The sequence below is a fragment of the Temnothorax curvispinosus genome, unplaced genomic scaffold (genome assembly GCF_003070985.1).
Source record: "Temnothorax curvispinosus isolate PA1 unplaced genomic scaffold, ASM307098v1 QBEX01004860.1, whole genome shotgun sequence".
In the NCBI taxonomy this organism is placed as follows: Eukaryota; Metazoa; Arthropoda; class Insecta; order Hymenoptera; family Formicidae; genus Temnothorax; species Temnothorax curvispinosus.
In genome coordinates this window covers 651,960-667,793 of record NW_020214640.1, presented here as the reverse complement: position 1 = coordinate 667,793, position 15,834 = coordinate 651,960, and the positions used below count along the sequence as shown (strand labels likewise).

General features: G+C 39.5%; 1 protein-coding gene across 3 annotated transcripts; it reads left to right on the top strand.

Annotated features, from left to right (window-relative positions):
• The first annotated feature begins 428 nt into the window (after positions 1-428).
• On the top strand, positions 429-5,077 carry LOC112454183 (sorting nexin-6). Of its 3 annotated transcripts, XM_025015429.1 has the most exons (11): positions 429-614; positions 749-799; positions 987-1,202; positions 1,594-1,715; positions 2,144-2,280; positions 2,364-2,671; positions 2,756-2,938; positions 3,180-3,197; positions 3,824-3,887; positions 4,101-4,186; positions 4,271-5,077. In XM_025015429.1, the coding sequence occupies exons 1-11, from the start codon at positions 609-611 to the stop codon at positions 4,319-4,321; spliced, it is 1,242 nt and encodes a 413-aa protein (XP_024871197.1). In that variant the 5' UTR covers positions 429-608; the 3' UTR covers positions 4,322-5,077. The 3 variants fall into 3 exon arrangements, with proteins under 3 accessions (XP_024871197.1, XP_024871196.1, XP_024871198.1); XM_025015428.1 differs by lacking the exon at positions 429-614 and having other exon boundaries at positions 630-799; XM_025015430.1 differs by lacking the exons at positions 429-614; positions 3,180-3,197 and having other exon boundaries at positions 632-799.
• Positions 5,078-15,834: the final 10,757 nt, after the last annotated feature.

Below are 15,834 nucleotides of genomic sequence, written 5' to 3'. Positions count from 1 at the left end.
GTTTCCTCTCCTTTTAATCCATTGGGTCAAAGGAGAGGAAACGAGCGAAAGCGAGCGACTGCTCACGATTGCTAGGCTAGCGGAGTATCGGCTGAACGCACCCAATATCTGCAGTTTTTTTTATCAATAAACGATCTTGAAATAAGATCTGATTATGAATACCGGCCTTTAACGTTATTATATACTTTGAAGTGCCATATATTTGGTTTTTTCTTTATAATAATTTTTGTAGCTTCACAATCGTTATAAAAAACACATTTTATTTCACAAATATAATAACCATGCCGTGTCAATAGTATTTCTGTATAAAGTTATTCAGCACCGGACGAAATATCATTCAAATTTAGCGGAAGACGCGCCACATTGATGATAACTCATTTTTATGTCCACTAGGGGCGCTCGTTTCGACGGTCTCGTCAATATCGCGGAAGACCGCGTCCACTCTCTTCCGAGCTAGCGCGTCGAAGATTGTATTTTAGGATTTTGAGCCAGTCCGAGTCGGCTCGCTCGCCGCGCGACAGTTGTACATACGTTATTTAGCGAGACGATCTTGTTAATCGAGTTGCTGTTAACCACTGTGTGTCAAGGGGACGACGCCAGTCGACGCCATGATGGTAGGTGGAACCTGTTATCAATCCGGCCGATCCGGCGGTCCGCTCGTTTGACGCGTTCGATCGGCGCAAATCGCCCGGAAAGTTCCGTTCTCCCCCTTCGAACGCACTTCTCTAATATGCGAAAAATGTTGCAGGACGGAATATGTGACACCACCGACATATTAAATAGCGTGCCTCCCAAGAAGGTATTTATAGCGCTTCTCTATCTCTCCGTCGTATTCCTTGGAATCTCTTCTCTTTTTCTTCTTCTGTCGTCCGCTTGATAACACGCGCATTATCGCTATTGTTCTGTACGCCCCTCCCCTCCCCTTTGTTGTCGCATTCTCGATGACAACTGCGTTGCCGTATCTGCTAACGGAACTGCTCTTTCAGACAATTCACGCCGATACCATAGACCTCTCGGATAAGTCCTTGCAGGTGGACATCTCGGACGCTCTCAGCGAGAAGGACAAGGTCAAGTTCACTGTACATACGAAAACCACCCTACCTGAATTCCAAAAGCCGGACAATCTGGTTGTCAGGCAGCACGAAGAGTTTGTGTGGCTCCACGATCGATTCGAGGAAAATGAGGAGTACGCTGGTTACATCGTACGTGTGGAATCTTTATGACATTCTGACGTTATTGTTCTGGTGGATATTTTCCTGTTTGAGTGTGAAGATAATTGCAGAAATCTATGCGAATAGAGTACTAAGCATATGCTGACGATAGATTTATTATTGACGCACTTTGTTTCTGTCCTAATTGTCAAGATTCTATTAGCCATTATTAAATCAAGCTATCCTGAAACATTAAGTAATAATATTGAATAATTATACAAGAAGGAGGCACTTGTCGACACGTTTCTAACGTGAAATGAAGAAATCGCCATTGTGTTTTATGGTATTTTTTAAAATTGAAAAGTATCGATTTTGCTTTTTGACACTCAAACGATTAACTCATGTTTTATTTTAAATGTAAATGTCGATATTATTATAATAGATTCCACCATGTCCACCAAGGCCAGACTTTGACGCATCTCGCGAAAAGTTACAAAAACTCGGCGAAGGTGAGGGAAACATGACACGCGAAGAATTTAATAAGATGAAGCAAGAATTAGAAGCGTGAGTGTTTTTTTTTGTATGTAAATTAGGTACTTATAATTATACAGACGCCACTTCCAATTGGAATCAGTTCTAACGGCCTTGACCTAAACATATGTTGAGATCATGATTCTAGTTTTATTTCGTATAAGTACAGTTCATTATATTAAAATGATTTCACATGAGTTTCCAATTTTCCATATAAAGTGAGATTCCTAAATCGCCCAGTGCTTAGAGTACAAAAACAAATCTATTATTGTACGGTTCGCGCGGAAAGTTGGAAACCCACGTGGAATCATTTTATGTTAAGAATAATTGCTGTATTTTCAAGTAGAAGAAAGTTGAAATTGGCACCTGTATAATGAATAAGTACCATTTATTATACATTTTAACATATATAGGATCTAATAAAATCTAATTTTGTTATGTTTTTTTTCGTGATTTTGCAGAGAATACTTAGCCACATTCAAAAAAACTGTTGCTATGCACGAAATGTTCTTGACTAGGCTGGCGCATCATCCAGTTTTTCGGAATGATCATAATCTGAGGGTATTTTTAGAATACGATCAAGATCTTTGTGTGCGAGGTAATGCTTTTGTAGTCTGCACAATATCAAGATATATAGAAATTAAAATAAATACAGAACATACGTATTGTTTATTCTTGCAGGAAAGAATAAGATGGAAATGTTTGGTGGTTTGGTGAAATCGTTCTCGAAAACTACCGATGAATATTACTTATCGGCTACGGTAAAAGATGTAAACGACTTCTTCGATCAAGAAATGACATTCCTTCAAACTTATCATCATAATTTAAAAGAAGCAACGAGGTTGGCCGATCGTCAAACAGCTAAACATAAAGACGTAGCAGATTCATATATAAAGATTTCCACTAATCTTTTACAATTAGCTACAACGGATAATGGAAAACTCGAGAGATTTTTAACTAAAATCGCCGAAACCTTCGAGAAGTTACGAGTAAGAATACTTTATCGGATACTTTTTCAGAATTTTTATTTTTAATAATTAAATCTATTAAAAAAATACTTTCTTTTTTTATAGAAAGTTGAAGGACGGGTAGCGTCAGATGAAGATTTAAAATTATCAGATACCCTTCGTTATTATATGAGAGATACAGCTGCGGCTAAGAGGCTCCTTTTCAGAAGATTAAAAGCTTTACACGAGTACGAGTCTGCGAATCGTGCTCTTGAAAAAGCTCGTGCCAAAAACAAAGATGTTCATGCAGTAAGTGCGCATTTTTCTACAATTCGTAAATTTATATTCATGTTACATAATAATATCCTCAGCTAATTTATCATGAAATAGCATACAGAAATGTAGGACGAGGGAAATAGATACAATGAATATTTATGTAAAATTAATCTCATGGCGGCTAAACTGAAACTGCAGTTATTAGATACTATAAATGGTTTATGGTCACGAGAGTAGCATCTAATCAGAACTTTAATTTTTCTTGCTTTTCAAGGCACTGGAGGTTGCTGAGGTGTGTCATATATCGTTTGTGTCCTACATATATTTTCCGTTATAGTGCTTAAAAGTATTAGATCTTATTGCCAACTTTTTCATTAAATGGATAGATTGCCCATTTGAAAATGAATTTATATTAAAATCATTTAGTTTCTATTATACACATAGGTAAAGAAAAATATTTTAGAAATTTACATTTAGAATATGAATTCTATGATATCTTACAAATTTGTTTAATATTAAAAAGATAATTTTATGATTTCTATATAAAAAAATGTTTTATTGTGAGATTTCTACTTTTTTCTATACATAGAGATGTTTACATAATTTATATGTAAAATATATACATGGAGATATTGCGTTTTTTTTTAAACAAGGAGATTGGCACAACTTAGTTGCTGCAGCACGGAAGTTATCAGAAGTATTATGCATGAATGAGACGGTTGCATGTAGTATTGAATATTGTCTTGATAATTTAGATAATTTAGATGATTTATGATCTGATAATGACTTTTGTGGTAGAAATGATATAAGTTTTGCTGATGAATATATAAATATTACGTTGCATAATTGCATCGAAAGTTTTAGATAAAAATGTGTGCAACATTGTAATATTTTAAATTTATATTTTTATTAATCAAGGCGGAACAAGCACAGACCGAAGCATGTGAGAAATTTGAACAGATGTCTGATAAAGGAAAAGAAGGTAAGTAAAAATAGGTATATCTGTGTGTCATTTGTTTAGAAATCGTATTCAATATCATTTTGTAATAAAGAAATAGAATAAAAGAAGATTAATAACATTTTCTATTATACTTAGAGATATATAACTTTTGCCATATAATTTACAGAATGGTATTGATTATTTTTAGAGTATTTAAGACATTCTTACCAATATTTGTAACGACTTTGTTTTTAGAATTGTTGGATTTCAAAACTAGACGAGTAGCTGCATTTAAGAAGAATCTCATTGAACTAACAGAGCTCGAAATAAAACATGCTAAAGTGAGTATAACGCTGTTTTTTTTTATAAGTAGTTATGTTTAAACTTTGCAGCATATCAAGAATGTATTTACATTATGTTCACAGTCGCACGCGGAATTGCTCAAGAAATGTTTATCTGTACTTCGGGAAGAGTGATCTAGCTTTAGCGTTGCCATGGACAAATCTACGTGCATACATCCTGTATGCAGATAACAGTTTATTTAAGACTAATAATGTAATGTAATGGTACTGTAAAATACTATATATTTTTTGTTATCTAAATTTACTAGATCTATCATGCTTTAAAAATAAAGTATTGTATTAATAGCTGCAAAGCGACTTCGAGAAAACTGATATTTACTATTATTGAGCTGTAAAAAGCTATGTAAGCGCTACTATATTGGTTTTGCTTAATAGATAGTAAGAAACTGTGGTTTTTATAAGAGTTTGGGTAAAATACGTGTGTTATGGGAAAATAATGCACATTTGTATTATAAAAGTGGATTAGGTGTTATATATCGAGTCCCTTTGCAGCTTCGAATTAAGAGCCTGTTATACGTATAAAAAGTAAGGTTCTCTATATTAACAAATATATATATATAGAAGAGAGATATATATATACATATATGTATAAATAAGAATATATCCATACGAGCATGTTATTACTATATTGCTTAAGTTTAGGGCAACTTTGTGAAGGAGGGATTGCTAATATAAAAGCTCAGGATGATTAAAGTTAACATAAACAATTAGATTTTCATGTATGAACTTTCCAAATTTTTATGACGATACGCTAGTCCGACAAATAATTATTCATAAATGCGTTTATTTTAGAATTAGGAAATGAAACAATGCAGCAATGATTAAGGGGACCTTGAAACGATTTATAATAAAGTGCAATTATACTTTTCATCGTAGCGTTGTGAAACAACATTTATATTTTTATGTTCTTTTCTATGCACTTCGTGTCCATTTTGGTTTATCGTGCAAACTACGTCAAATAATTTAATCATCCCTTTTTTCAAGCAAGAAATTGCTTTCGTCAGAGGTAAATAATTCGCACACGAGTATTTTCGTAAGTTTTTATTGAATCGAATCATTTTCTTTTCTATAATACATGATTGCAGACATATACTGAGAAATTCATTAAGTTGCAAGAGTTTATCGTTTAATTCTTTAAGAATTAATTCGAAATCCACCGTAATGTACCGTACATTATCGTTCTTATCCTTAATGTCAGTAGATCCTATGAGTATCCTATGAGTGAGTGCAGATAAACGCGCTGCGATGCGGACAACGTCGTATCCCGTTTATCGTACGCCGGTCTTAATTTGGTATCGTTACACCGTAAAGTTAATAATTATTAATAATCTTAATAATAACGAACAGTAAAGACGATGCAATAGAAAATACCTTTGGTACACAAAAATCACGCTGAAAAACGTCTCGCTCATTTCATCAGCCTCGTTTCTGCTTCTCGCCTGTATCGAATTGCACGTACACGATAAATCAGACGTATAATATATGCACAATTATTACTATATGCAATTTCAATTTAACATATTGCTTTCTCGTCATCTTTGTCTGCTCGTCGCGAATAAAATTCACATAAATGTGAATTCTATTCGTGAGCACCTTTTAACACGTTTTGATAAATTATACAAATTTAAAAAGCTTATTACGAATGATTAACAATCGTATAACAGACGTATACATTCATGGTATTTTGATATATAACAAAATTATTCTAAATTATTCTAAAAAGATTTGCCAGAAGATACGAATGACCCCGCTCTATTTACAGAAACGACGAATCACTCGGTAATCAACTCGCGATCCGTTATTTAATAACATCACCGTTTTCGGCTGTTGACGTTTCGAGTTTTTAAATCGAAATAAAAATATTTCGATATCTTCATGAGAGGAAATGCATTTTTCTGGAGAGATAGGTACGCCACAAATACCTCGCCTGTGTTTTCGAAATTATCCTTGATTTTTTTTCCTCTAATGAATTACGCGTCTTAAAATAAAGTTCCAAGAGCAATTTACATACACACACACAGGCGCTTCAGAACTACTTATATTCCCGCGAATCAATTAAGCACGGTGACAGCTGTTTCTCAGTTAAGCTCCATTGCTTATGTGAGAAACGATGAGTCCGGTTTACTTTTTTTTTTTAATTCGGGTTTATTTCACTTTGACGTTATGATTAAACCACGTTCCGGCATTAATTTCGGAGGCGTTAATTTAAGAGTATTTGTGGTGTTCATGCGGTGCTAAAACGCGGCTGATTATCGGGAATGCGCGATTGTTGCCAATCACGCGGCAGGTGATTATTGATTCTCATTGATCAACGAACTTTGATGTACGAACGTTTGCTGATCGATTACGCTCATTCATCGCGTATGATGAATTTTTCACAGGTAATATGCGCCGAAATACGCGCGGCAGAAAGGGAGAATGGCTCTTTCATTTTACAATCGTTACTCATGCTCTGCACTGTGAAAAATGTGTGACAATTAAATTCGCAAATCGTGAATGTTTCGCGAACAAAAGCGCGTCGGTGAATGTATCCGGAATTCCAATGATTTTATTCCATTTATCAATGGTATAAGCGCGGACTCAATTCCGTGTGTATTTATTCGATTATCTCTTTTTTTACACGTGTACTACATCGCGAAAAAAAATCCATTTTGTGATATAAAAATTTATAGAAACTCTTATACTCTGTCGCTGGAATCGTCAAAAAAAAAAAAAAATTTAAAACGTCTCTGAGAACGTGCAAACAATTTGATCTAAAGTATTTGTATTGTCGAAGTGTTTGATTTTTCATTGTTTCGAAATGGCTCGTTTATCATCAAAGATATTTGATATCTCTCGCGAAATGGAGATTTGATCAAACTTACGGGGCGCATCGCCTCAGATGATTAGTCGGCAAATTGCGCTAGAATTTTAAATTAGGCGGTTAAATTCGGAATTTAAAGACGTCCCAACAAGCGGCGTCCGTCACGTGTCAAGAGACACGTCAGGTGCTCGGATACCTGTCGGGTGGTTCAAGACGCCGCTGGTAAACGTTTGGTTCAAGTCATTTCAAAGTTTCATTAACCGTCGCGCCATGGGAACGTGATTTCATTTAATATCCAAGTAATCGAGAACGAAATACAATTTTAGAAATCGCCTATATTCGCTCGCCATATTCCGGTCCAGTGGACTGCTGAATGTTTTTCGGTTTTCTAATTTTCACATAATATAATTTTCTAGTTTCCTTAATAAGTTCGGTTTAAACTTAAATCGTTTTCTTGGTCTGATATTGTCACAAATATCTTATTTAGACTTTGAATTTCCGATTGCTAAATTACAAGCTTATAAAAATATTAACTAGAATGAAAATGACAGTGCGACAAAGTCGAGCGGTCGCTCACGGACCGGAGTGTGGCGAATTAAGGACTCGGAAATAAATGTGGCTAGCTAGGATTATTCACGCCCGAATACATGCAAATTTATTGTATATCCGACTTCCAATTAAACGTGCCATATACGGTCTCCCTATCTTTTATTGATATTTTGACTAAATTTCAATTTTTTTTAGCGCTATTAGATATGCGATAATCACAATCAATTTATTTTATCATCACGTCAGCCTTAAGCTCTTATCGATCTTTAGCGGGGTAATTTTTTAAGTGACACACGATGTGGGGTGGTCCCCAACTCGCCGGCCTCAAACGCTCAGAGCCGAATTCATTATGCGGCGCTACACGCTCGACGATACATCAAGTTCCCCCTTTTTTTTTTTAAATTTATACTCGTCGGAATGCGTAAGGCGAAAAAGTCGACCTATATTTATTCCGGTAAAGGCTGATTACATTTCGCGTTTAAAACGCGAGCTGTGCGTGCCGGCTCGCAACTCGCAACAACGCGACGGCCGCGCGTTAATTTATCCCGCGAACCGCGCGCGATTTCTCTTCGGCCCGCCGCGAAAATACAGTATGAAGAACGCACGGACTTCAGACGACCCCGCAGGCGGCGGCGGGCGTGTGGGGAAGCGCGGGCGGCAATGTATATCCGCGCGCGGTTCCGAGGGATTTCGGGCAGATTTATGATAACGGTATGCATCTGGGTCGGCCAATCAGTCTTCCGCCCGGGCGGTCCGCAATCCTGGTCTCTCGTTCGCACCTGCACTCTCTCGTCCGCATCTCGAATCGGGCTTGAAATCCGGGCCGGCCGGCCGGCGGCGACTGCTGGAGCCGTCCGCGACGCGTCCCCGGCTGGGAACTCGAGATAGATCAGCGCCGATTACGTCGCTCGTCGCTCGAATTCCGAATGGGATTCAATCGGTGGCCCCGCGATCAAGAATTTCCGCTCGACCTGCCTTCCCGATCGCTATTTGCCGCCTTTGTTCGGACCGTTTTGGCGATCGCGCGGTTGTTTAGATATAATTTGCCTCGTTGAAATTCCCTTTTCCCATTTGCGCGGAAACGCCGCGTTACGATATATTCATCTTTCCGATAATTGCGAAACACAATCGCGGCGTCTATAATGACCGATGATTAATAAGCGCGTGCGTTCGTAATTGGCATAGTACGAACGTGTCGTCGAGGTCCGAGGCCGTTGTTTTCCGACGCGGACGTCTCGCTCGAAAACCCCGCTTCGCTGCATTATTGCGGGCGCGCTTATACCAATCGCGCATGCATTTGTCATCGAATCGCGCGCATAATCATCCGCGATACGAGTGCGGGCATCGATCGCGAATTTATTACGCGATCGGTATCAATAATTCATCGTGCGTTCGCGCCGCGCGAGAGGCGGTCGTCGAGATCGAATTAAACGCGCCGGGCAATATCGCGATCGACGGTCCACCGCGCCGAGGGAGTGAATGTGCTAAAGTTTCACTCGCGGACACAACGCGATTGTACCTTAGGCGTGGCACCGTCGCGAACTTCCTAATGAAGTTTTCCTCCGAGTAATTTGCATCCCTGGACCCTGGGTGCCATTTCGTAAAACACCTTCGGAAGGCTATCGGTTTCTCCCTTCTCTGCGCGTTTAATCGCGACGAGCAATCCCGAGCGCGAGATGCATACTCAGTGTATAAGGGCCGGAGCACAAAGATTGTCGTAACCGTTTCCGACGATCTTTGTGCTCAGGCGCTAACTCAGCCGTCACCTTATTAGACTGTTAAAAGTAACGTTGTTAAAATAGCTGCGACGCGATTATAACGCGCGACCCGCTTTTATTATCTCAACGAGCGTGATGTTTCGTGATATTTCTTCCCGCGGTAAACGCTTTCTTTCTCCCTCTTCCCCTTCCGTCTCTTTCTCGCTTTCGCTTTACGCAATTTTAATCATTCTACGATTCACAAAGCAGTGCGAAACAGTTGCCCGCGTTTGGGAGAATTACCACAGAGCGAATTCGCCGAATATAATGCCGAACCGAGTCAGGTCAAATACGGGGTTTTGTGCTCGAATAAATTCTGATATTCAAATCAAGCGCACTTGGAATTCTATTAGAAAGAAAAAAGAAATAATATATTGCTGGAAAGGTCAGGTGTATAACTAAATATCAACTAAAGTAATTTTTAGACGGAATTGCTGTACGCAATACATCTTATTATTATTTTTTTGTGTATTGAAAGAATTTAAACTTATTTTCTGAAATTACATATAGTTTTAGCCAATATATATAATTAAACCTACACGCAGCACGTCTGCACGTAAAATGAGATCAATTTCGCAACGATAAGTGAGAAATAAGATTTTAGTCTTTATTTTTTGCATTTAGTCGTTAATTAAGAAATATTATTGCGCACCCAAGGTAATAATAGGCAATAGAGGTTAAACGTCTACAAATATATAATTTCCGATTGCCAAGTAGTTTCTCGCGCTAAACGCCGACCGTCGAGAACGATTAAAGAAAACAAGCGTTTCGAGAAGGAGTTACAAGCGCGATGTAGAACGACGGGGTATCGGGGCAAATAAGAAACAAAAGACACACGTAGTGTTCCGAGAGTCTGGAGAGAACGTTCTTCTCTCGATTTAATTCCGCAGGGCTTTCCGTTTTCTATTGATGTTTTTACAAGACCGCTATTCCGCCGATTTGCGAGGTCGAAGGGGGGACGGAAGGGGGATCGGGGGATGCATAGAGAAGATCTTTAAGGAGAGAAGAGAGATCTTGCCGCGCCGGGGGCGAAATGAACCCCCGTGTGTCGTGACCCTTTCTTACGGCGGTTTTTTTTCCCTCCCCGTTGCGCTCTCCTCCGCTATCTGGCCAGATAACGACGGATACATAATACACGGGTGACTGCGCGCGATTCCACGAAATCCGCGGAAGCCATCTTCACGCTCCACCGATCAAACGTTACTTTGCCCAGTTTTTTCCTTTTCTTCTTTCTCTGTCTTTCGTTTCTTTCCTTTCGCGACCGTTCCCATCAGAATTGCCCGCGCTGCAAAGGGAACTCATTAAAGGTTCATTGTGTACGGAGCGAGAAGCGAGACGCGGATTCTTTCGAAGATTCGCAGGTGAAAGCGTTGCGCGAGAAAACGAGCGTTCGATCGCCGATAATTATTGCGTTTGTTGCGGCAGCCACACGCCTGGCTGTTTTTATCGCAAATATTCAGAGTATAATCAAACCGAGCCGCGCGACTCATCGCGAAAAATTGTCACGTAGCGAAGAGATACGCTAACATTTATTTCAAATATCGAAAGGTCACGTCAATCCACGGCGTTTCCGCTCTGTCGAAGGCTCTTCCGACGAAAGCATCTTCATGTTACCGTAACGTTCGCATTCGCGTGGTTTTACGCCGTCATTTTGACGTACGCAGCTCGGATCTGGTACACTTATACATAACATACACGCACATACGCACACACATCTCGTTCCGTCTAATAATGACAGATCTACCTCGCATGAGATCGATGATGGAGTCATTAGCGCGCTTTAATCCGTCGGTTTTACAGCCTTTACAAGATAATCGTCGACGGGATACGGCAAGATCGATCGTTTATTCTGTGAGCGAGGACGTCTGTATTATAGGAGTTAACAACCGTGAATCATTTGTTTTATGATCGCTTGCATCAAGCTAAAGCCAAGCTTGAGAACGAGTTTAGCGAGATTTTCTGTTTCCTTCTACATTATGATTATGCTAATTACACAGTGGAACGAAAATTTACTTGAGTAAAACGAGCGAATTTAGTGCAATTAGAAAATTAAAGAATTAGTACCCTTGCAGAGGCTTTGCTGTGCTTGAGTAAAGTTCCGTGCTCTGTAAAATAATACTAACGGAATAATATTCTACTGTAGGTTAAATAAAACAATTCTTACTATCGTTTTTATTAATGTTATCGAATATAAAATCGTAACTGATTTGTAATAAAAGTAATATTTCTGCTGGTTTTGAGTGAAAATATTAACAAACTAATGAGCTGCGTTGCGACGTGATATTATGTACACGCTCGCGAGATTGCTCCAGCAATTTTATGATCTTATTTTAACATTAACAAACATGAATATCGCGATTCGAAAACGCCAGTCGATAACGGTATGTAACGTCGCTCTTGCGATAATAATTGGTTTAATCCCGATATAATTGCGAGCACGTACGAGCTACGACTTTTACGAGGGCGAACGAGATTTCGCCGAGCGTGCGCGGCCGCGGCCGCAGGCGCGAACGCGGGCGGGAGCGTACAGGAAGCACGAGCACGGGTGCGGACGCGGGCGCAGGAGGGGAAGGGGGATTATTTCCATCGGGTATTCATTTTTAATTAAATTAATCGAGGAATCGGCGCGCTAATCCGTGGAATTCGCGTAGTAGTCGCTTCAGCGTGACGGCCGGCCGTGCCGCTATTGCAGAATTCCGTGGGGTTGGTAAATATTCGAGGAGCGCCGCATTGTTCTCATTACGGCGTATCGCGCCACGCTATTTCGATAACTTCATCAGCCGGTATTCGACATCGAAATACTCGTAGATAGGAATTTCGATTCGGCGCGTGAATATAAATAAATACACGCGTGCACGTTATCGGTCCATTAGCCCCGGGACCGCTTGAATCTTTACTGAAAGCGCGAGCATCGTAGGTGGAATGATGTGCTATTCTCGTCTCTCTCTCTCTCTCTCTCTCCCTCTTTCTCTCCCCCTCTCTCTGGCTTTTCGACAGAGGTGAAAAAAGTTGAGATAAAAAGTTGCTGTTTTATTAACTAAAACTCTGTGATGAATAATTTATCGCTAAGAGGTCTGGATTTTTCCTCCGTATAGCGCCAAAAAACTGACCGCATTTTGCTTTGCGTTGAAACTTCCAATTTTACACTGCGTTAGTTTGCTAGAATACTGTATACTGTATTATTAAAAAATGTTATAGTTATTTGTTAATTTTAGTTGAATATGTTTACTATTATTAGTTTAATATAAACAGATTTTTTTCTGGGAATTTATAGTGCGAATAAAAGAGATAACTCTGGAACCTATTATAGAAAATAATTCAAACAATACTGTAAAACGGGGATATATTTTGTTCGCAATCACAGATATTCTATAGGATTAATATTGAATATGTATGTCGACAGAATTGAATTTATCTATCTGGAGTAGCGGCATATCGATAACTGATCATAATTGGAAAGTCTATTCCTACAATCAACTGTATACATAATAGAAATAACGTAATGACAAATTTATACCGTAATAATAAACTCGAAATAAGTCACGTGCGAAATAAAAAAATTACCTGTAATACCGCAATTTATTCCAAAAATAAATAGAAAAAATATTTCTAAAAATAAAAATAATCGAACATTTACTTTCTAATACTACAATTTCGAATCGACCTTTTTGAAACATTGAAGCTGATGTTTGAAAAGGATTATTAATAATAAAATCATGCCATATATTACAGTAAATAGGAATATAAATCAACGTAGAATATATACATTCATGTGCGTGTTTTGTAACGCGCGTGAATGGATACTTGGTTCTGGAAGGACGATTCAGGTACACGTAAAGGAGCTATTAACTTACAGTAACGAGGTGATCGTGAGGTAGCGATTGGGGAGCTGTTGGAGGGGCTCTCGCGAAATTTGTTGGATTCGGTAACCGCGCTTTGCAGACTGCTTGAATTTCAAATAACGCGAAGCGATAAAGCTGTAGCCGTAAATTTATCACGAACAGGCGATCAAAAGTTATCAAAGGAAGCGAGCGATTTGACAACGGTGACAGGGATCCCTCGCAATATCGTTCCGCGGAGAATTCCGGTGGTGGAATTGACATCGCGCGTTCTGCATATTTCTATTAATAACGCATAATGGGATCCGATCAGAGTGAAGGAGAGAAAGAGAGAGAGAGCGGGAGCTATTTGTATATTTCGACGTCAGGACGACAGTTTTATAAATATCGCTGGGGAGATTGAGATGTCGCGAGGTAGAACAAACATTTAACGAATACGACTGTTTTTCGTAGCGTAAATCGGGGGGTAAAAATCCTTCGACGAGATGTATTACTCATGTAATGACGAATAAAGTAAAGCCGGCACGGAACGCGATGTGGGTCGAGTTTGAATTTCGCGACATTCATACGAAGACATTATTCGAAAAGGGATTTTTTTTTCCTTTTCTACTTTTCTATCTCGTGGAGTAACTTCATTAAAATTTTAGATTTACGGGATGCAGATAGGAATTCCACGAATTCTACGCACGGCTCATACGGACTTTCATGCATACGAATCTATGTAATGTGTTTCACGTTACGCCCGACTGGCTTGCTGAAAATTACTGCGGTATGCACGTTATATTTATTTGCGCGCTTATTATTATTAAACGCGGATAAATTTAGAACGAATTGTTGAACGCGAGCTTGTGAAATATTACGCTATTGTTTCTATCGCGGGGAACTATTACGAGCCATTAGAGTATGATCAATTGCCTCGTAAAACTATTAACCGCTTTCGAGGAAAGGGATTTGGACAGTTCCAAAGAAAAGTGATGAGTTTATTGTATAAAGTACCTTAATAACGGCAAGGAAATCTGATTAGAAGTTTCGTGAACAATGATAATTAAAACCCTATTTTTGCTCTTCAATTTGCCGTGTGAATCAACTATTCATATTTCTATTAAATATTCTACAAAAGGATAATAATTATATTACGATTCTAGAAATGAAAATACGTACCTCTCCTAACTTTCGTGCTCCGAATTAGCGTCAGATACTCGATGCCGACGTCGATTTAATCTCAGACGTTACAGACTTGCGGATTGAAAACGTGTGGTACACGTGCAATTTATCCGATGGACGTTTCCGTCGATGCTGGGCGGCGGCAGATCCCGCCGGTCGTGTTTCGGATGAATGGAAGTCTAGCTGTACAGGAATGCTTTTCTTTCTTTTTTTCTTTATCGCATATCGTGTATTTTACTACAATAAATCGCTATGTCGTGATACAGATGCGTCGCATACACAGGCCGCGCTCGAAGACATAATATCGGCGATGCGACATATATACGTGACTTTCCCCAACGATGCGGTGCAGGGGCGCGGTTCTCGAGCGTCATAAATCCCGTAAGATTTCCATTAGACGTGATTTCGCGCCTAAGAAGAATCTCAAAGAGAGACTTCGGGCTCGCTCTCCACGATCCCAGTTGCACGCGTCATCCTCGCGTATACCCTTCATATATACCTTTTTTACTCGTTTAAGTTTCCGACACGCCGTGCCGCCAAGATTTCATCGCGGCTGAATCTCACGTATACTGTAGTCCCTCAAGGATTAAACGGCACGAACGTCGCGCATATGTTCCCGAATTTCCACCTGCGAGTTTCCCCTTGACGTGTATCCGTCTTCCGCGCGCGGAAGGAGCGAGACGTTTTTCAGGAAATATTTCCCGAGACATGTCGTCTGAATAACGCATAAGTATACAAACGAAGATGGGAGCAAGGATTCGATTCCCGACAAAATACCGTTTATCCTACTTTTCCTACGTTTTCTTTTTTCTGTGTCTTTTTTCCTTTTTTTTTTGTATCTCCGCGCGCGCGTGTGTCTCACCTTAAATTAGGATATACAGAAAGAACCGTTGAATTGCCTTAATCGCTACGCGTATCCGATGTGTACAGTGTTTCGGGCGAGAGAAAACGATGCTACGTGATGGTTTCGTGGGCCCCTCGAAAGTAACGCCGGGGGGTGGGGAGGGGCGGGGGGATTCCGCACGAAACGTTTCCGCCAGCGTTGCTCGATGAGCCCACGTATTATAGGCCTGTCCAACTGGTGGGTTCTTATTTACGCCCAATAACGATGCCGCAATTCGGTAACCGATTCGGGTAAGCGTGCCTCTCAATGATGCATAGTGGAGAACGGGAACAAATACGCGCTAATTTTGTGAAATCGAGATCATTTAGAATAAGAGATCAGTTCATTTATTCATCAGCCGCTGAATTTAATCGTGTCGTGATGATTTTACGATGCTGCTATCAAGATCATACCGAGATATTTGTGTGTAATAATGTCAATTATTTTTATGTAGGTCAGAACTCTAATAATGAATGAGTCAGAGAATAAACGTAAAAAAGCGAGGACATTGAGAGGAACTGAGCATGTTCAATGATTAGACGATGTAATATTTGCAATTTTTTTAAGATCAGAGCTACGTGGCTCGATCTATCGTTGCAACATGCACAATGTCGATTGTTCAATATTTAGCC

What these genes read in the sequence shown, in the direction of transcription:
- LOC112454183 (XM_025015428.1), top strand. Translation starts at nt 731, where the DNA reads ATGCGAAAAATGTTGCAGGACGGAATATGTGACACCACCGACATATTA. An exon ending in TCAAGATCTTTGTGTGCGAG is followed by an intron (nt 2,281 to 2,363) that starts GTAATGCTTTTG and finishes TTATTCTTGCAG; the next exon opens with GAAAGAATAAGATGGAAATG. An exon ending in GTCTGATAAAGGAAAAGAAG is followed by an intron (nt 3,888 to 4,100) that starts GTAAGTAAAAAT and finishes CTTTGTTTTTAG; the next exon opens with AATTGTTGGATTTCAAAACT.